Here is a 20,192-nt window from a genome sequence, read left to right as displayed (position 1 = left end):
AGTGATCAGAGGTGGTTGTTACAAAAATATTCAAATCAGAGGCTTTGTTCTGAAAGACCTGGAGGAAGTATCAGTGGTCATTTGTCTTGAGTCTTCTCCCTTTTCATCCTAGCCTCCAAAAGACTGTAAACTGTTTTGATAATCTAAGGAAAATATTATGAGAAACAATAAATGAGATATTGACTTCTAACTTCATGGGGAAAGTTACTGGAATCATATTTTTTCAAATAACTTTCCAGACAGATCCTATCTCTTGTTGGTGTGGTGCCTTTGCTCAGAGGACAGAGACAGTGGAGGAGTCCAGAAGGGATTTATTTATGCCTGGGGTTTGCTGACCAGATCATTTAGTTGCGACTGAGTGCGGAAGAGGACTTTTCTATTTAACCCCCTCTAACAAAGCCATGTTGGATGAAAGATAAGCCTTTTTCTCATGGGAAGCATTGGGCAGATGCCAGTCTAGTATCTCCATGTATCTTCTGTAGGCCTATCTATCATTAGCAGAGTTGTACTTGTAAGAGAGCATTGCACATATATTTTGGGTCTGTTAAACTCATGCCCTTCTGTCTGTGTGTTTGGTTGCTGCAGGCTTACAATGCTGCTGTCCAGTCCCAGTTGCAGTGGATGAAGCAGCTGTGCTTGTGCGTTGAGCAGCATGTGAAAGAGAATACTGCTTATTTTCAGGTATGCGGGCTTTGTGTTTGTGCCTGTGTGTGTGTATATGTGTGAGTGTGTGTGCATCAGAGAGGATGAGGAGAATACCGTTTTTCATTCAGGGAAGTCACTGTATGTGTGTGCACACTCACGTGCAAGTATGCACATGGAGAAGGTGAGGTTAAAAACACATCTGGATCAGTTAACCTTTAGTGTATTCACCACCACCCCAAAACTTAGTTGCTTAAACCAATGTCACTTAGTTAGCTCATGATTCTGTGGGTTGGCAATTTGGTCTAGGGTCAGCTGAGTGGTTTTTCTCATCTTGCCTGGCTTACACATAGCTGCAGGCAATTGGCAGGCAGGCTGGGGGCTGGTTGGTCCTCAATGGTGTCACTCGCAGGCTGATGGTTAGGGTGGTGGGGTACAAGTCCACATTACAAGTCTCTAGAGTCCAATACGTTATCTTGAGCTTCTTCACAAAGTAGCTGTGTTCTACAGGCAGCAAGAGAGAGCACAGCCCAGTGCAGAAGCACTTTTTTCTGCTGTCACATTTATTAATGTGCTGTTGGCCCAAGCAAGTCACGTACCCATGCCCAGCTTCAAGGGGAGGAGAACTAGACTTCTACCTCTTTTTTTTTTTTTTTTTTTTAGAGATTTTATTTATTCATTTTTTTCCCCCCAAAGCCCCAGTAGATAGTTGTATGTCATAGGTTCACATCCTTCTAGTTGCTGTACGTGGGAATCGGCCTCGCGCTGGACGGAGAAGTGGCGCCTCGGGGCGCGCCCGGGATCCGAACCCGGGCCGCCAGCATCAGAGCGCGCGCACCTAACCGCTAAGCCACGGAGCCGGCCCTAGACTCTACCTCTTGATAGGAGAAGCTATAAAATATCAAGACCATTTTTTTTTCCTTCAATCTATTCCAACATCAAGAATATACTGCTTGTTTTCAGGTGAGGGTGAGAGGAGGAAATAAGCTATTATCTGTTTCATTTTGCTCTAAATTAAATAATCTCCCTGATATTTTTGTAATTTATCAATGAATTGAAACATTTGATCACTCAGCTTCTAGGCTTTTCGTGAAATATACCTCACATCCCAGTGCTGTCACTAGGCAGAAGTCGAGAGGAATGAGCGGTGATTCCTGAGGGGGCGAAGCCGACTAACCTTTCCATAGGGTTCAACAGGCTTTGTGGTAGTCATCACTAGTATTTCCCTGACGTGGCATTTTAAGCCCTCCAGTTTGTACTTCTGTGGCCTTTGTAACGAACTATCACTAATCCAGGAGTGTAATCAGCTTTGCTCAGCTCTGCACAGTAAGATTGTTCTTTCTCAGTTAACATCTTGGTGTGGTTATGTATAGCGCACAAGGCACCCCTCACTTCTGTCCCCACAGTTCATCAGTGATGCACGAGACCTGGAGTCATTCTTGAGGAACCTCCAAGACTCCATCAAACGCAAATATTCCTGTGACCACAACACCAGTTTATCCCGCCTCGAGGACCTGCTCCAGGACTCCATGGTGGGTGTTGCATCAGTGGGATGATTACTTCTGAGAAACAGTAAACCATATCAGCTGCTGCTGTTTATATCCCTGAAAGCTCCAGGGCAATGGGTCATTTTTACAAAATTTGTCTCACATTCAAATAGAGTTTAATCAGTTTTGTTCTTTTTTCCTTTTTTTCTTTTCTTTCCTTAAAAAAGTTGCTAATAAGATTCCTTTGGGTATGCTATTGAAGTAAAGGCCTAGTCATCTCCCCCTGAGCCACTTAGTGCTCATCATACTTTCTTTGCATTGTTCCTATTTTCATTCAATAGTTTGGGCCAAAGATGAGGTGTAGAGCATGAAAAATAGCTTTGAAGGGGGATTAGCTGGCATCAAATTCTTTTTCATGCAAAGAGAATTAAAACAAAACAAAACAAAACAAAAATGAACTAGACCTGAGCCAAATTTTTTCTCCTTGGTAATTTTCTTTTGGTAATGATGAGGTATTAGAAAATTGATTTTAATTAAGGACAATATTAAAATCTTATTTAGACGTAATGCCATGTTTGTCTAGTTTATTTATGTAACAGTATTAACTTTTAAAAAATAGTTTTGCATCTAGTATTTAATCCAAATCAATTTTACGTTCATTTTCTCCAGTGAATTATTCCTTTAGGAGTGCTGGTAATAAAATCAGCAGCAGGACTTCTTACATTTATTGAAAAATGTATATTACACAGAGTTGGCAAGACAGGGCTCAAGCTACATCTCAAATTAAGATAGAAATATATATGTAATAGGGAAATTACCTTCCTGTATAAGAAACCAGGGGATTCTCACATTTCAATAGAAAACTATAAATAAGAGAACCAGAATAACTCAAAACAGTGTCATTTTTTTGTGAGGGAGTCTTGGGCATTTGTGAACATTAGTTGGGTTTTGTTTTTGTTTTTTTTTTTAACACTTTCAGGTATTGTAAACCTACGAATGAGTTTACATTTAGAATTTCACCTGGGCAAATAATCTATTAATTTAATTAATTTGGGATGAAGGATAAAAACCTGACTTTTCAGATATTGTCTCTAGAATGTCTCTCTTGGAGGTACTTCAAATATGAAGGAGGAATATAATAATCCTTGGCTATTATCTCCTCCCTCCCACAGAGTACCTTCCTGTCGTAGGGTAACTCCTCTGCAATTGTTGTCATATCTTCTCTTCTCGAGGGTCGCTGCTCTGTTCCCTCCTCTCCAGGTCAGGGGCGTCGGGTTGGCGGCATCATCGGGGCATGGAGTCACCTGGGTCTGCTCCTCAGCTTGTCCTCAGCTTGTCCGTCAGGTTCGGGAGCATCTGTCATGGCTTCTGGTTCTTTTCAGAACTTTTACCACGCTGAGCATTTGGTCTCTGGAGCTTGAGATGTTTGGCTGTGGAGTAGACAGAAATTGACATCTTTATTGCAAGGAAACTGAAATGGGTAGACCAGCTCTCAAGTATGGAACAATGGGGCTGTCTCCCTGATATATTCCATTCCTCTTTCTTAACTAATAAGTTAAAGTTGTATTTCTTCCAATCATGCTCCCGGGGACAGGCACAGGTAGTTTATTTAAGCATTTCTTTTTCTTTACTTGCATATTCTTAATTCTTTAATGGCATTTCTTAACATTATTAACTCTTTACTCTCATCACATCTACTTCCATCCTAAGAAAGCCCTCTTCTGGGGACTTTTTATACCTCAAAATGGGCTTGAAATATCCTGGTTAATAGATGATGGTTATCTTTTACTCTCTAATGGAATTGGTAGTCGATTGCTACCAATTTTGTTGACAAGAAGTTCATTAGTATTTATGTTAATTGGGTTTGCAGAGACTTGAGAGTTTCAGTTTTGCATGATACTTCTTTCACACCAATCAAATTTACATGAATATGGTACAGCAAGACACTAAAAGGTAAACCCTAAATCATTTGTCATGATGCATTCACCAACAGCATTGGTTTATAGATTGTTGGTTGAAGAGCTAAAATCTTTCTCTAGAAAGTTTGACTGAATTTAAGAAGTGAATTATATCCAAAAGAGCTTGGGAGATTTAATTATTTTTAAAAATTCTTAAAAGAGCATAACTCTAGCAGCTCCTAAGCAGAAAGGCAAGAACTGGCTTCCACCAGTGAGAAATTGAATAATAATAATAACAACAATATAGTTATTATTATTGTTTTTAACTTCCATGTTTTCTGAACCTTATTTGGGAAAATTGTTTGGTTGGCTGTATTTGGGAGCTAGAAGTTCTTTTTTGTTTTATGTTTTTGGTTGGTTTTTTTTTGCATGCGGCTTTATGGTTCATTGAAAGAGGCACAGAGAGAAAGCTGCAAAATTTGAGTAGAAAAGCAGTTGGTAGAAGACACAAACATCCTCTCCTTTTTTCTTTATCCTTGTGTTTCTAAGATGGCTCCACCAGGGATCCCTACTTAACTGAGAAATGATATTCTCTGAGGGAGTGGAGCACTCAGTTTTCTTTGTTGACTTAGTCATCCTGAGTAGCAACATTAATGTCTTTTTGATTTTCTTCTCATTTTGTAGGATGAAAAGGAGCAGCTTATACAGTCCAAGAGTTCTGTTGCCAGTCTTGTTGGGAGATCAAAAACCATTGTTCAGCTAAAGCCACGCAGTCCTGACCATGTGCTAAAGAGCACCATTTCCGTCAAGGCCATCTGTGACTATCGGCAGATTGAGGTGAGGAGGTGGAAGGGGTACCTCTGGCTCCAGAGGAAAGCAAGGGAGAAGGGAAGCATTCAGTTAAGGTTATGATAATAAGGAAAGATCAAATGATAGGGTTTTTTAATTAGAACTTAAACATGCTCAAATCTCTCCTGTCATTTAAAAAAAAGCCTCCACTCTGCAGTCTTAACCTGCTCCCTGCCTCAATGATTGGCATCATCATCCACCCAGCTGCCTCAGTGTTGACAGAAATGGTACTTTGTAACACCTGGGAGATATCCTTGACTCCTCCCCTTATCCTCCGCAGCTAATAGGACTACCAAGTCAATACTAACTTGTAAATAAATGTCCCTTAAGTATACTTCTTTCTGTCCCTGCTGCTAATACCGTAAGTTAGGCCCTAAGTTTCTTTCACTTGGATCGTTGCATCAGCCTTCCCGTTCAATGCATTCTTTATCCTACCACCAGCATAATCTTTTTAGAAAACAGTCACTCCCCTGCCTAAGTCCTACAAAAATTCCCCATTTCTTTTTTTTTTTTTTTTGTGAGGGGATCAGCCCTGAGCTAACATCCATACCAATCCTCCTCTTTTTGCTGAGGAAGACCAGCCCTGAGCTAACATCTATTGCCAATCCTCCTCCTTTTTTTTTTCCCTTTTTCTCCCCAAAGCCCCAGTAGATAGTTATATGTCATAGTTGCACATCCTGCTAGTTGCTGTATGTGGGACACCACCTCAGCATGGCCAGACAAGCGTGCGTCAGCGTGTGCCTGGGATCCAAACTCGGGCCACCAGTAGTGGAGCGTGCACTTAACCACTAAGCCATGGGGCCGGCCCCCAAAATTCCCCATTTCTATTTAGAAAGTCTGAATTCTTTAATGTGGCTTCAAGGTCCTGAATAATCTTTCTTTACGTCTCTAGACAAGACTGGGTCATATCCCGTCAGTGCATTCCTTGATAAATTGCATTTGTCACACAGTATTGTAACTGTATACCCCACCAGAATATGTGGAATATAGACCATGTTTGTTGGCTTACCATTTTACCATTTTCAGCTCTAGTGGTGTAGCACACTTCCAGGCACACAGCAGGCTCAATAAATGAAGGAACTTTTTTTGCACTTTTCCTTGTCTTAGTATTTCTGTCTATAAAATAGGGATAATAATGTTGGTAACTTGTCTCCCAAGAGAAAGAGTTGATGATTCCAAAATGCTTGAACATTTTCAGGAATTTGGGGTGGGATAATAGGAAGGGAGGAGGAGGAAGTATCACAAAAGCAAAGTTGTGAGGATTCATGTTCCTTTAATTTTTGCCCTAATGGTTGTAGGTGTAGAGAGATTGCTCTTGGAGGTCTTACAGTCTCCTTATAACGTTCATATACTGAGTTACTTGACATGTAACAGGCATTTATAAACACTCGCTTCCTTGATTTATTTGATGTGGCAACTTTTCCTGTATTCTGTGTTTGTACATGTTACCTTTTTGTCAAAATCAGGAACTCTCATTAAGTGATGGCAGGTCCCCAGAATGACTTTTTCTTAAGGATTTCATAACCTTGGGATCAGGCACCAGGTAATTATGGGTTTTTGGTTTATCCGTTAGCAATGACTTGTAAATTTGTCTCTTCAGATCACCATTTGCAAGAATGATGAGTGTGTATTGGAAGATAATTCACAGCGGACCAAGTGGAAAGTGATCAGCCCCACAGGGAATGAGGCTATGGTGCCATCGGTCTGCTTCCTCATCCCCGCACCCAATAAGGATGCCATTGAGATGGCCAGCAGGTAACTTTGCTCAGCTGCCACTCTGTTTGGCCTGGTGAACTGATGGAGGGACAAATCTGCTTTAGTGATCTTGAGCAGAACGACCAAGTTTTTAAATTTCTTTTGGGAAAGACCTCCTATTCGGACATCAAGTCTTGCACTGCCAGCCGCATAGTAGATTTTCAGTAAATGCTTATGTTCAGTTGATATATATTCGGTGATGTTTCTTTTTTAAGAATTCTTGATTATAAACAATTTGCTCTCAGAAGATTGATTTTTGTAGTGACAGCTAATTTTCTTCTTTTTTTTTTTTTTATAATTTTATTTATTTATTTATTTTTCCCCCAAGGGCCAGTAGATAGTTGTATGTCATAGTTGCACATCCTTCTAGTCGCTGTATGTGGGACGCGGCCTCAGCATGGCCGGAGAAGCCGTGCGTCGGTGCACGCCCGGGATCCCAACCCGGGCTGCCAGCAGCGGAGCGCACGCACTTAACCGCTAAGCCACGGGGCCGGCCCCAGCTAATTTTCTTCTTTAATTTCTATTTTATTAAAGTAATATATGAACATATTTTTAAAAGTTAAATTATACCACAAAGCTTATAATTAAAACTAGCAGTTACTTCCCCTACCTGAGTTTTACTTCCAGGGTCAGCTATTTTCAATTCTTTGAGCAGTTTTCTGTTTTTTAACTCCAAATTTCTAAATAATGTGATTTTGTTTTCCCCCTGCTATTTCCTGATTTTTTTCAACTTTGGAAATTTTTTTCAACTGTTGACTTCCTACTCTGGGAAGTTAACATTTAGCTTTCTAAACACACATCTGCGTGTACTTCTACTTTCCCTATCTTCCAAATGTATTTAGGTCAAATTTTTGTTTAAACTGATATATTTTGTGTTACTATTACATTAAATTGTTTACAGCTGAGCCGCATAGTACTTTAGGAGATTGTTGTGAGACTTACCCCATCATGCCTTACCTCTCTGCACTCACCTTCTGCCACTCTTCTTGCTTGTGCTCAGCTCCAGTCACTCTGATCTTTTTCCTGTTTCTCAAACACGGCAAGCCTATTCTTGCCTCAGGGCCTTTGCACTTCCTCTGCTTGCTTTAGTTGTTTATGTGATTCATTCCCTCACTTCATTAAGTTCGTCTATCAGCCTCATGCACCACCACCCCTACTCACTGCCTGTCACTCTGTCTCCTTTAATCATCTTTATTTTTCTTTAGAACACTTAATACTGCCTAAGAAATTATATATTTGTTTGTTGCCTCTCTCCTCCTCTTAGAAATTCCAAAAGTATAGAGATTTTTGTCTGTTTTGTTTACCTCTGTATCCTCAGCACCTGGAACCATTCCTGGCACATAGTAGATGCTCCATAAATGGTTGTTGAAGGGAAGAATGAATGAGTGAGTGATTGAAAACATATATATGAATGAACTATTTCATTTACTTTCTTGGATAACTTTTTGTTTCCTTGCATTGATAAGTGTTTTGTTTTTGTTTGCTTAGTTGTCTATTTGCATATTATGAATTTATTCCCAAACTCTCCTACTGTGTTATAAAAGGCTTCTCAATATGGCCAAACACCACAGGTAATTTTCATTTTTATTTTCTCTTGGAAACATCTCTTCTGGACCATTCTATCTTCCTTTTCCAGTTGGAACCTGCTCTGTATGCCTGCTTCAGTACTGCTTCCCTGGCATTTCATATTATCTTCACCCTGAAGATTCTCTTTACTGTAACTCTTCTGTGTTGGACCCTCTAATTCCTAGATTCCAAGTGTTTTTTTGTTTTATTTATTTATTTATTTTTAAAATTGGGGTATAATTCACATATATAACATTATATTAGTTTCAGGTGTACAATATAATAATTCGATATTTGTATACATTGTGAAATGATCACCACAATAAGTCTAGTTAACACTTTATATAGTTGCAAAAAACATTTCTTTTCCTTGTGATAAGAACTTTTAAGATCTACTCTCTTAGCAACTTTCAAATATGCAATAAGTATTATTATCTATAGTCACCATGCTGTGCTTTACATCCCCATCACTTACTGTTTTATAACTGAAAGTTTATATATTTTGACCCCCTTCACCCATTTCTCCCACCCTCTCACCCCCTAAAATCTTATTTATTGGTTTATTCCCTGGTTTGGGAGAGTATACTCTCCAGTAGCTTGCTTGAAAAAAAAAATGCATCAGAAGTAAATTTTTAAAGATCTCTTACATTTGAAAATGTTTTTCTTTTCCCTTCATAATTAATTGGTCAGTTACAGAATTCTTTTGGAAAGTATTTTCACTCTGAACCTTGAAGGCACTGTTCCATTGTTTTCTAGCTTCCAGGGTTTGTTGTTGAGAAGTATAGTATCATTTTCATTCTTTATCTCTTTTTTAAGTTTATGTAACTGTAAAATTCCTACTATGGTTTTGACAAATGCATAGAATTGTGTATCCTCCACTACTGTCATGGTACAGAACAGTTTGAAACTTTAACTTTTTGAATGAAATCTTTATCTCTCCAAAGCTTTTACACTCTTCTCTTTGTCTTTAATCTTTGAAGCAGATGCTGTGTTTTTGAGTGAATCTTTTTGCGTTTGTTGTGCTGAGGGAACAAAAACTGGAAATTCATAGCTTACAGATCTGGGGAAATTTTTCTTGGATTATTTCTTTAATTATTACATTCTCTTACATTTTTTCTGTTCTTGCTTTCAAGAACTCCCATTTGTCAGATGTTGGACCTCCTGAACTGATTCTCTAATTTTCTTTCTATTTTTTATTTCTTTGTATTTTTATTCTTCTTTGAGATTTCCTAAACTTTTATTTTAACTTTACTTAAATTTTAGTGGGATTTTTGGAGACAGGGAAGATAAACTAATGAGTTGAATGTCTCTTATTTAACTGACTTCTTGGCTTTTAGTTTTCCATCCTGTTCTTTATATCTCACATTTCTCAACTTGAAGAAATTCAAGGTAATTTGGTGTGTGTGCTGAGTGTCTGTGTGTCCATGAGTTTGTAAGTCTTCTTGAAATTGAGATTGAATTAGCTAGGGGATGCTTAACAAAACAAAAGTCTTCTCAAGCCCTCATACTACAGTTTCCTTTTATATGCCAGATAAACTTCTTGAGTTGCTATTAACTTTTAAACATTTTAGCAGGTTTGTAAATATATAGAACACAGCAAATCACTTTTTAAGCATTGATGTTGTCATTTCTTAACAGTTTCAAATGGGGTTATTTTATGTCTACTTTTCTCTATTATTTTTCTCCTTGGGTATTTCCTCTAACTTCTTACAATCATATTACATAATACAATCATATTACACTTATGAGGTTGCTAGATATGTGCTGACATACATATATAATATTGTGGCAAATCCAAATTGTTCGAGGATCTCAGTTAGTTCTAAAGATTCTTGTGTTGTTATTATTTGACTTGTTCCCTTTATCTGCACGGTGTATAAACTCAGTTCTGCTAAGGCAATCACATTTTTTCCTTAGAAGGTATCTAATGTGGAGATCAAGTCTTACAAAAGCTATAGCCAGGTTCTGTGTTGTTCCTAGGGTGGAGCAGTCTTATCAGAAAGTGATGGCCCTTTGGCATCAGCTACATGTTAACACCAAAAGCCTTATCTCCTGGAACTATCTGAGGAGGGACCTTGACCTTGTCAAGACCTGGAACCTGGAAAAGGTAATTTTGAAAGCTCACATCCTACTGACAAGCCCTTTTCAGACGGAACTTTTTTTCATTACTATGAGACTCTTACCACCCAATCAGAGTAAAATGGAGTCAGGGTTATGGGTCTGAGGATCTTAGGAACTAGAAACAGCAGTCTGAATGGTTAAGGAAATTCCTGATGAAAATAAATCAGATATTTGGTCTTTTTGGCAGAGAGAGAAGATTGTAGGCATATTCTCACTCTGCAGGACAAGCATCTCTCTGGCATGAGTGTATGTAGTAGGGGAATACTGATGAAATAACCACTATTAAGGGTTATGTCCAAGAGGGCACCAAGGGTGCTTCTGGCTGCAAGTAATGTTCTGTTTCTTTTTTTTTTTTTTTTTAAGATTTTATTTATGTATTTATTTTCCCCCCAAAGCCCCAGTAGATAGTTGTATGTCATAGCTGCACATCCTTCTAGTTGCTGTATGTGGGACACGGCCTCAGCATGGCCAGAGAAGCGGTGCGTGCCCGGGATCCGAACCCGAGCTGCCAGCAGTGGAGTGCGCACGCTTAACCGCTAAGCCACGGGGCCGGCCCCAATGTTCTGTTTCTTGATCTAAATGCTGATTATGTGGACAAGTTCAATTTGTGAAAAATCAGCATGTTTACAGTTATGGTTTGTGCACTCGTTTGTTATATATATTAAATGTCTATAAAAAAGAGAGAGAGAAAGTATTATGTTCCCATTCTATTGAAATTTCTTCCGGCTGTTTTTGTCTCTAGCTTCGATCCTCAGCACCAGGGGAGTGCCACCAGGTTATGAAGAACCTCCAGGGCCACTATGAAGACTTTCTGGAGGACAGCCGTGACTCTGTGCTCTTCTCAGTGGCTGATCGTTTGCGCTTGGAAGAGGAAGTGGAAGCTTGTAAAACCCACTTCCAGCACCTGATGAAGTCCATGGAGAATGGTTTGTGCCTTGGGAAGAGGGAGAGGAATGGTGGAATGAGAGCCCCGAAGGGTGCTGCTAGACCCTTCATATAAGCTAGAAAGTACCATCACCACCTTTTTAGCGCTTGAGTTGCTGAAAACTTGAGATAGAGAAAAACTTAGAGATGAGTTCTCAAAATCAGATCATGGAAGAAGAGGCTGTATTTTGGTCCTTATTGCTAATCAACCTATCACATTTTCTCGTGGAAATAACGTGTTTGAATCCTTAAAGATCAGTATATAATGCAGGGAATTTAGGATCAGGCAGAAAGTTCCCCATATAAGGCCTAGCTTTCATTTGTGGAATATCAGGTCTGCTGGAACCAGTGGTGCCATCTGTCTGAGGGTGAATCTGTCATTCTAAGGTTTGCTGATCTCTGTTGTGGTGCTTAATGCCTTCTGTGCTTGTGCATTCGCAGAGGACAAAGAGGAAACTGTGGCCAAGATGTACATTTCAGAGCTGAAGAATATCCGGCTGCACCTGGAGGAGTGTGAACAGAGGCTAGTCAAACGAATTCAGTCCCCAGCCAGCTCTAGGACTGACAAAGATGCCCGGCAGGACAATGCATTAAGGATTGCAGAGCAAGAGGTAAGCCCTAAGAGCAAGGTGGGTGCTGGTTGCGGAGTAAATACTTTCAGAATGAACTGGATGGCAAGAGAGTATAGATCCTAAGAAATAAGGCAATACACTCATGGTAATCCAACTCCAGAATTCTCCCCTGCAGCCTGTAAATGCCTTTTACCCGTGGAGAAGCATGATTTCAGCTCCCAGTATATTGCTGAATGTTGATTAGTTTCCTACACAGTTGGGAAGGCAAATACGCTGGTAAATTGTTCTAAGCAGTGCCTTTGGGCTACGTATCTTAAGACTTCTTAGTAGAGGTGCTGCTCTCTGCTCTATGTCTTACATTCATGTGCTTTCTATGATATGGTTACCATCAGTCATATGACTCAAAAAGTACTAAGGAGGGGCCGTCCCCGTGGCTTGGGCGGTTGGGTGCACTCGCTCCACTGCTGGCGGCCTGGGTTTGGATCCTGGGCATGCAGCGACGCACCGCTTGTCCGGCCATGCTGGGGCGGCGTCCCACATGCAACAACTAGAGGGATGTGCAACTATGACATACAGCTATCTGCTGGGGCTTTGGGGAGAAAAAGGGGGGGGGGGAAAGGAGGAGGATTGGCAATACATGTTAGCTCAGGGCTGGTCTTCCTCAGCAAAAAGAGGAGGATTGGCATGGATGTTGGCTTGGAGCTGATCTTCCTCATAAAAAAAAAAAAAAATACTAAGGAAAGACTCAGATCCTACTATGGGCTCTGATGCATACTCTCTCTGTGACTTTGAGCAAGTCAACTCTCATCCTTGGTTTCCTTTCTTATAAAAAGGAGAAAATAATATATGAGTCACAGAAGTTGTTTTGAAAATTAAGTGAATATAGTACATATAATGAGCTTCCTGAGAAAGCAAAATGCTATAAAAATGTAGGGTAGTATTCTTGAAGTAAAAGCAGCAAATATTAATTGCTTAATTAATTGCTCATGGGCATGCAAAGAAAGTAAGCCAAAGTCCTTGCTTTTGATGTATAGTGTAGTTAAAGAATAAAAGAATAAAAAAAATCTGGAACTACACTAGGTACTCTTTTATGCCACTTCTTATACTGAAGTCTCTAAAAAAAATACCAAAAAAAAAAAATTTCATCATGTGACCTAATAGTACCTTTTTGGGTAGCGCCCCCTACTCCTCCCTGCCACAAGAAAAGAAATATTTTTGGTACAGGATTCAATCCAGTATCACACATTGTATTTGGTTGCTGTGTCTCTCTGGATTTCTTTAATCTGAAACAATTGCTCAATTTTTTATCATCTTTTTTTTTTTTTTTTTTGGTGAGGAAGATTAGTCCAGAGCTAACATCTGTTGCCAGTCCTCGTCTTTTTTTGCTGAAGAAGATTGGCCCTGGGCTAACATCTGTGCCCATCTTCCTCTACTTTATATGTGGGACGCCTGCCACAGGATGGCTTGATAAGTGGTGCGTAGGTCCGCTCCCAGGATCCGAACCTGCGAACCTCAGGCTGCCAAAGAGGGAGCGTGCGAACTTAACCACTATAACATCGGGCTGCCCCTTCATCGTCTTTCATGACCTTAACATTTTTGAAGAATGCAGGCCTTTTGTTTTGTAGAATGTCCCTCTATTTGTGTTTATCTGTGGCTTCTTCGTGATTAGATATAGGCTACACATTTTTGGCAGGAATACCAGAGAAGTGATACTGTGTCCTTGGTGCGTCATATCAGGAGGCATGTGATGTTGATTTGTCCCATTGCTGGTGATAACTTTATCACTTGTTGCTATTTTCCCCTTTGTAATTACTAAGAATCTTGTGGGGGGAGATACTTTGAAACTATGTAAATATCCTGTTTTACGTCAAACTTTCGCCAACTAGTTTTAGCATCTATTGTTGATTCTTGAATGAACTATTAGTATGACTGTTGCCAAAAGGTGACTTTCTAATTCTGTCATTCCTTTTACATTTTTAAATTTCCATTCTATCAAAAGGGAAGAGCTTCCCTCCCTACCTCCCTCCTTTCTTCCTTTTTTATGTCCATATGGGCTTCCAGATTCTTATTTTAGTCAGTGGTTTGTAATTTGCTACTATCTTTATTTTGATGTTCAAAATTTCCCAAATTTAGTCATCAGGAACCCCTTCAAGCTTGCTCCTATGCCATTTTAGCATGTCCTCATCATTCTTTGAGTGCTTTCTTATTTCTCAACAAAACAAGATATTCCAGGTTCATCTTGCCTTTGCCAGCCCCAACCCTGGAATCAGCCATTTCTCCAAGGAGTCCCGCTTCCTTTAGGTGGAGAATGTTATTTAGAAACCAAGATCTGGGTGCCCTGTGTTCATTGTTGTTGGGATGTCATTGCATTTAGGCCTGCTCAGCAGATAGAGCTAGAAAAATACATACTTACAAACACATTAGTGCATGCACAAATACAAACACATCCCTATGTTATACATACACATACATTTATATGTGTATATATACATATATCACATACGTAGATCAATATGTTTATTGATCTATGTCACACACACACACACACACACACATACACACACACAACTATGAATTCATATGTATCTATCTTCATCCAGTTCCAATCAATACCACAGGGCTTATTATAACCTTTCCTCTTTCCGTATTTGTAACTCTCTTCCCTAAGACTTAAAAACTTGCTTTACGTTATCCACAGTAAACTTGCTTATTGCTCAGTTCTAGCACGTACAGATAGTAGTTTCAGAATTGCTAACTCATACTACTACAAAAAATAAACCTACTAACTGGAGTTCAATATTTATTCGTAGTTCTATTTGTCTTTAGCCTGAAGGTATATCTATAGTCCCAGTAATGTGTTCAGAAATTACTTGTATGTGTTCTTCCCCATCAACCCCTTCAGTGCTATTTCATAGTTTATTCAACCACTCTCCTATGTATGGCATTTAGGTTGTTTCCAATATTTTGCTGTTACAAACAAGGACTTCTTTCTGATGTCTTTGTTCAATTCTGTCTTCATCTTAGTTATGTGTCTTGTTCCTAACAGCGCACCCAGGAGGATTTGCAGCAACTGAAGTCAGATTTGGATGCTGTTTCCATGAAATGCAACAACTTTCTCCACCAGTCCCCATCTGGTTCTAGTGTCCCAGCTCTGCGCTCAGAACTCAATCTACTGGTGGAAAAAATGGAGCATGTATATGGTCTCTCTACTGTCTATCTAAATAAGTGAGTGAGCTAAGAATATAGGTCAAAAGGGCAGTGTTTTCCATTGGGATGAGAAGGGCAAGTGCCTGGAGTGTTTCATGAATAATCCAGAGAGATTGCAGATCTTGAAGAGCATGTACCCATGACAAGAGGTCTTGGCTTTAGTTCCAGCTAACATGGAGTGGGTTCATTTGGGCAGCAATAAACAAATGCAGTGATACGGAAGGGGAGTTGATTTGCAGCGTTAGGACTCTTTTGTACCTCATTTCTGTTTGATTAGATACTTCTGAAAAAAAAGAGAGAGGGACACTAAAGAATAAAGAGAAAAGTTTTCAGCCATACTAAATATTAGTCTTTGAAGGTCTTCCCTCTACCCACCTGTGACCTTGAGGAGTAACAGATCCTAGATTCTTCATTGTGTTGAGTGAGTTTCTGGCCTCACACCTTTTCTCCCATGAGTCCACCCATGTGTGCATGTCCCAGTGCCACCTAGAACTTTATTTTGAATTGTCTTTAATTGGCAGCTCATATACCGTACTTTCTTGTTCTTATGAGACCTTGTCATAATATAATAATGTTGAAATTGATTTTGCAGTTATATTTTGTGAACCTCTCTATAGTCCTCCAGGTCTGTAGCCCAGCTCTTAAAATGCATGTGTTAATGAAGGTGATTTTATCCTGACAGGCTAAAGACAATTGATGTTATAGTGCGTAGCATCCAGGATGCTGAACTCTTGGTCAAAGGTTATGAAATCAAGCTGAGTCAAGAAGAAGCGGTACCAGCAGATCTCTCAGCTCTGGAGTCCCATCGGTCTACATTATGGGTTGGTTGCTCTGAGTTTCTTAGGAGGTTGATTTAACATATCCATTGCTTTGGGTTAGCAGAGAAGTGCAGTTTTGGATGACATGATACCAATTTAAGTTTGCATTTGAACTAAGCAGAATATCATATTTAATATATTTTAATATGGATTCAAAGAAGAAGGGATTGAGAAATATGTCTAGCTAGAAAGGAAAAAGACTATGCCTTTCTATTTTCTGCCTTTTCTCCCCAGTAAAATCATGGCTTAATTGGATACAATCAATGGTTACGCTGTAATTCTGTAAATCACTTAGCTGTTATCTCATTTGATTCTCACACGCAACTCTGTGGGGTGGATAGGGGAGGTATTTTTATCTCTATTTACAAATGAGAAAACCAAAACTCAGATTGGCTAAATGACTTGTCTTGGTTTCATAGCTTATAAGCGGTGGAGCCAGGTTTCACACACAATTTCTTTGCGCATCTCTCTGTACTGTACTGCCTGCCCTTGGCTTCTCAGTGTGCATGAGGACTGTGGAGGCATTTGTGGCACAAACATTATAGGGTCTAGCTTCTGAATCACAGATATAATGTGGAGCCAGCTGTAGATAATGCCCTTGTTTCTATCTTAGTCTGAGTTCTTTTTAGCATGGAATGTGTTTAACCTGTTGCTGTGCTTGTGTTTTTATAGCACTGGCTTAGTGATGTGAAGGAGAAGAATTCAGTGTTTTCAGTCCTGGATGAGGAAATCTCCAAGGCCAAGGTAGTGGCAGAGCAGCTGAGTCGTCTGACCCCAGAGCGAAACCTGGATTTGGAGCGCTATCAGGAAAAGGGCTCCCAGCTGCAGGAGCGTTGGCACCGGGTCATTGCCCAGCTTGAGACCCGGTGAGTGGTGGTCCCACCCTTTTCTCCTGTTAGGCCTCAGGGACTAGGTTTTAAACGAAAATAGTTATAGCTGTGTGTTTTTGTTTAAAGGCAGGAATTGATAAAGAGGGGTAGAAATTGAATGACGGTATAAATTCTGGGTAAGATAAGTGACAGAAAGTTGGGACGACCAACCCTGCAGCAGACCTGAGGCTGGCATTTGGATCAGCAGTGATGGTCCTATTAGGAAAGCCTCTCCTGTGTCCCAGGTCTCATCTAGTTAAGCCGTGATAACAATGGTGTCTTAGAATATAGACTGGAAAGGTGACCTGGTGATCTTTTCTCAAGGACAGAACCTGAGTTCTAGTTCTTGTTTTATTAACTTTGAATCCAAGTATGAGCCATTTTTTATAGTGAGGCTTTGCTGAATTTCTTGCTTCCGTTTTCATTTGCTGATTCAGTAGTTTTTATCTCTGTTATGTGAGGTCCTGCTTCTGATGACTAATTTGAATAGGAAAGACAGAAAACTTATCTGAAGCAAGGCTGGGTAGGGAGAAGGATTATAGCAACTCATTTAAGTTTGGATTGATTCTCTATAATTGAATTACTATCCCAAGGCTGATTAGACTAACAAAAGTGGTATAAAAAACTGTTACTGAAATTAACAGTACATAACTACTATTTTTCACTCATTCCACTTCCCAAGAAATTACAGTGATTCATAAATCATAGCTGTGGTACTCTGACAGGTACTTTGTCATCAGGGAAGAGAAGTGTACAGTAAGTACTACCGTATTGGCAACCTGGTAATCCTTGGCAACCTAGGTTATAACTGTGACAGGGATTATCACGGGATGCCAGGCCACAAGGTAGTTTCCAGGGCTAGCAGGGCACAACTGGTTTCTACTCACTTTTCACCCCATAGGGCACTGAATACAACCATAGGTTTCATTCAGCATTGCATTGCTGTTGCCCCAAAATAAAGATGTATCCTCTGTGGTCAAGCCCAACTGCAGCCGTGGGCTGAGGGGGGAGTTGCCTCATTTACTGTATTGTATTTAAACCGAGATATCTGCTAGCAGTTTCCCTTTGCTCCTCCAGCCAATCTGAGCTGGAAAGTATCCAGGAAGTTTTGGGAGATTACCGAGCCTGCCACCGAACTCTCATCAAATGGATTGAGGAAACCACTGCCCAGCAGGAAATGATGAAGCCAGGCCAGGCAGAGGATAGCAGAGTGCTGTCGGAGCAGCTCAGCCAGCAGACGGTGGGTGCAACAGTAGCACCGTGGAAGTTGGTATGGGGGGATGTTAGTTCAACATAGAAGATGATGTTCTGGCAATTAAGCTTCCTCAAATGGCAAGCCATTCTGAGCCTCCTCTTCTGCAAAGGGTTCAAGTGGGAGGGTTTCAAGATACTGGTTTTATACTTAGGCCAGAAAGACCTATGATGGTCTCTTCCAATCCTGAGTTTCTGTGACTATACGTTGAACTCATAGATGGACAGATTAAAATTATCTTGCTTTCTTTTGTTTCTTGATATTACATTTGATTTTACTAGGATTAGAGTACGGGGGATTGAAAACCCAGGGAAAGCTGTGAATGGAAGAAAATTAATAACTGGTTTTTATTTGTGGGTATTTTGGGGGTTTTTTCGTTTGATTTGTTTAACATTACAATTAAGAGTATAAAGTCTGGAGTTAGATGCCTGAATTCCAGTCCTGGCTCGCACTCACTTACTATGAGACCTTGAGCAAATTCCTTAGCTTCTCAGTATTCTACTGCTTCATCAGTAAAGTGGACACAGTCCGTATTTGTTCAACCTACCTCACTCGTAAAGTTATTGGTGTTAGGTTGAAATGAAGTGATACTTGTAAAATACGTAGAACAGTGGTTCTCAGAGTGTGGACCCCAGACCAGCGGCATCAGCTTCACCTGGGAGGATGTTAGAAATGCGGGTTCTCAGACCAGAACCCAAACCTCCTGAATCAGAAACTCTGGAGATTGGGCCCAGCCATCTGTGTTTTATCCAGCCTTCCAGGTGCTTCTTAGGCAGCTAAGGCTTGAAAACCATGGCCTTAGAACATAATAAATGCTCAGCTGTTTCAGTGATAATAATGATAATGATAAAGTTGTGATATTTTGGTTCCCAGGATCTGTTTGCAGAAATTGAAAGAAATCAGACAAAACTGGACCAGTGTCAAAAATTTTCCCAGCAATACTCCACTATTGTAAAGGTAACTCTGCCATATCCCAATAGGAACGTAAATGATCTCCAGCTTAGGAAGATCTGCATTGTCACTGTAGGTTTTGTTTCTGGACAAATAAGCAGAGCTCTTCTGCTCAAGGCTGGCCCCATCCTTGAGGTGTTATTACAGTTAATATGGATGAGTACTTCTCACGGCCCCACATTTAGGGATGCTCAGAGAGGTACCAGACATCAGCTGTGATTCAAGGAGCCTCCATATGGATGACCTACAGGCCTCTTAAACTTACCATGTCCAAAACAGAATGTTTAGGTTTTCCTCTCAAATATGCTTCCCACCAGTCTTGCCTATCTCAGGAAATAGTGTCACCATTTTCCTAGTTGCTGAGGCAAAAAACCCAAGAGTCATCTTTAATTCTTCTCTTTGCCGTAAACTTGATGTTCAATCTGTGAACAAGTTCCCTCCATCTTCCAATATGTCCCAGGTCTGACCTCCTCTCATTACTGTCCCCTGCCCCCTGTTTCCCTGGTTCATATCTAAGGGAGGAATCTTCCTTAGACTATTCAGGTACCTCTGAGCTGATCTCTTGCCTTTGCTTCTGCCCCACAGGCTATTTTCCCACATAGTATACAGATTTATCTTTTTAGAAAATACTGCATTTCACTGAATCTCAGATGCCATCGATTATAAACCACACCGTTATTTTCTGTACTACCAAACAAGAGGAAACTTTGCCAATTATGCAAATGCCATTGATTGTAAAACATATTCCAATTTTTTTTTTTAATTTTTATTAATTTTTTTGGTGAGGAAGCTTGGCCATGAGCCAACGTTTATTGCCAATCTTCCTCTTTGTACTGAGGAAGATCAGCCGTGAGCTAATATCTGTGCCCATCCTCTATTTTGTATATGGGGGATGCCTCCACAGTGTGGCTTGATGAGTGGTGCAGCGGTCTGTGCCCGGGATCCGAACCTGCGAACCCCAGGCCACCGAAGAGGAGCAGGCGAACTTAACCACTATGCCACCGGGCCGGCCCCCTATGTTCCAGTTTTAGAGATACTAAAATGTGGGGGAAATGTACACATTACAGTAGATGAAACATAGTAAATTGGATCATGTCATTGTCCTGCTCAAAACTGTTCAGTGGCTTCATATCATAATAAAATTCTAAAGCCTGTATGCTTTATAGCATGAGGCCATGCATGATCTGCCCCCCCCCCACCCTATTTCTCTGATAACCTCTTTAAATAAAAATGACATGAGGGCCAGCCCTGGTGGCCTAGTTAAAGTTTGGCACGTTCTGC

General features: G+C 40.3%; 1 protein-coding gene across 14 annotated transcripts in view; it reads left to right on the top strand.

Annotated features, from left to right (window-relative positions):
• MACF1 (microtubule actin crosslinking factor 1) overlaps positions 1–20,192 on the top strand; it is a 330,651-nt gene that overhangs the window by 171,108 nt on the left and 139,351 nt on the right. For all 14 annotated transcript variants that reach the window (XM_087446236.1, XM_087446232.1, XM_087446235.1 and 11 more), the window contains 12 exons: positions 586–681; positions 2,049–2,174; positions 4,712–4,864; positions 6,477–6,631; positions 10,178–10,304; positions 11,061–11,244; positions 11,684–11,853; positions 14,861–15,039; positions 15,704–15,842; positions 16,512–16,705; positions 17,786–17,948; positions 18,834–18,917. In XM_087446236.1, the coding sequence (XP_087302362.1) occupies positions 586–681; positions 2,049–2,174; positions 4,712–4,864; positions 6,477–6,631; positions 10,178–10,304; positions 11,061–11,244; positions 11,684–11,853; positions 14,861–15,039; positions 15,704–15,842; positions 16,512–16,705; positions 17,786–17,948; positions 18,834–18,917 (1,770 nt within the window). The remainder of the gene's footprint in view (positions 1–585; positions 682–2,048; positions 2,175–4,711; positions 4,865–6,476; positions 6,632–10,177; positions 10,305–11,060; positions 11,245–11,683; positions 11,854–14,860; positions 15,040–15,703; positions 15,843–16,511; positions 16,706–17,785; positions 17,949–18,833; positions 18,918–20,192) is intronic.

The sequence above is a fragment of the Ceratotherium simum genome, chromosome 22, assembly GCF_057802395.1.
Source record: "Ceratotherium simum simum isolate JZ-2026a chromosome 22, ASM5780239v1, whole genome shotgun sequence".
Taxonomy (NCBI): domain Eukaryota; kingdom Metazoa; phylum Chordata; class Mammalia; order Perissodactyla; family Rhinocerotidae; genus Ceratotherium; species Ceratotherium simum.
The sequence above is the reverse complement of the archived record's forward strand: the minus strand, read 5'-3'. Positions and strand labels throughout refer to the sequence as shown.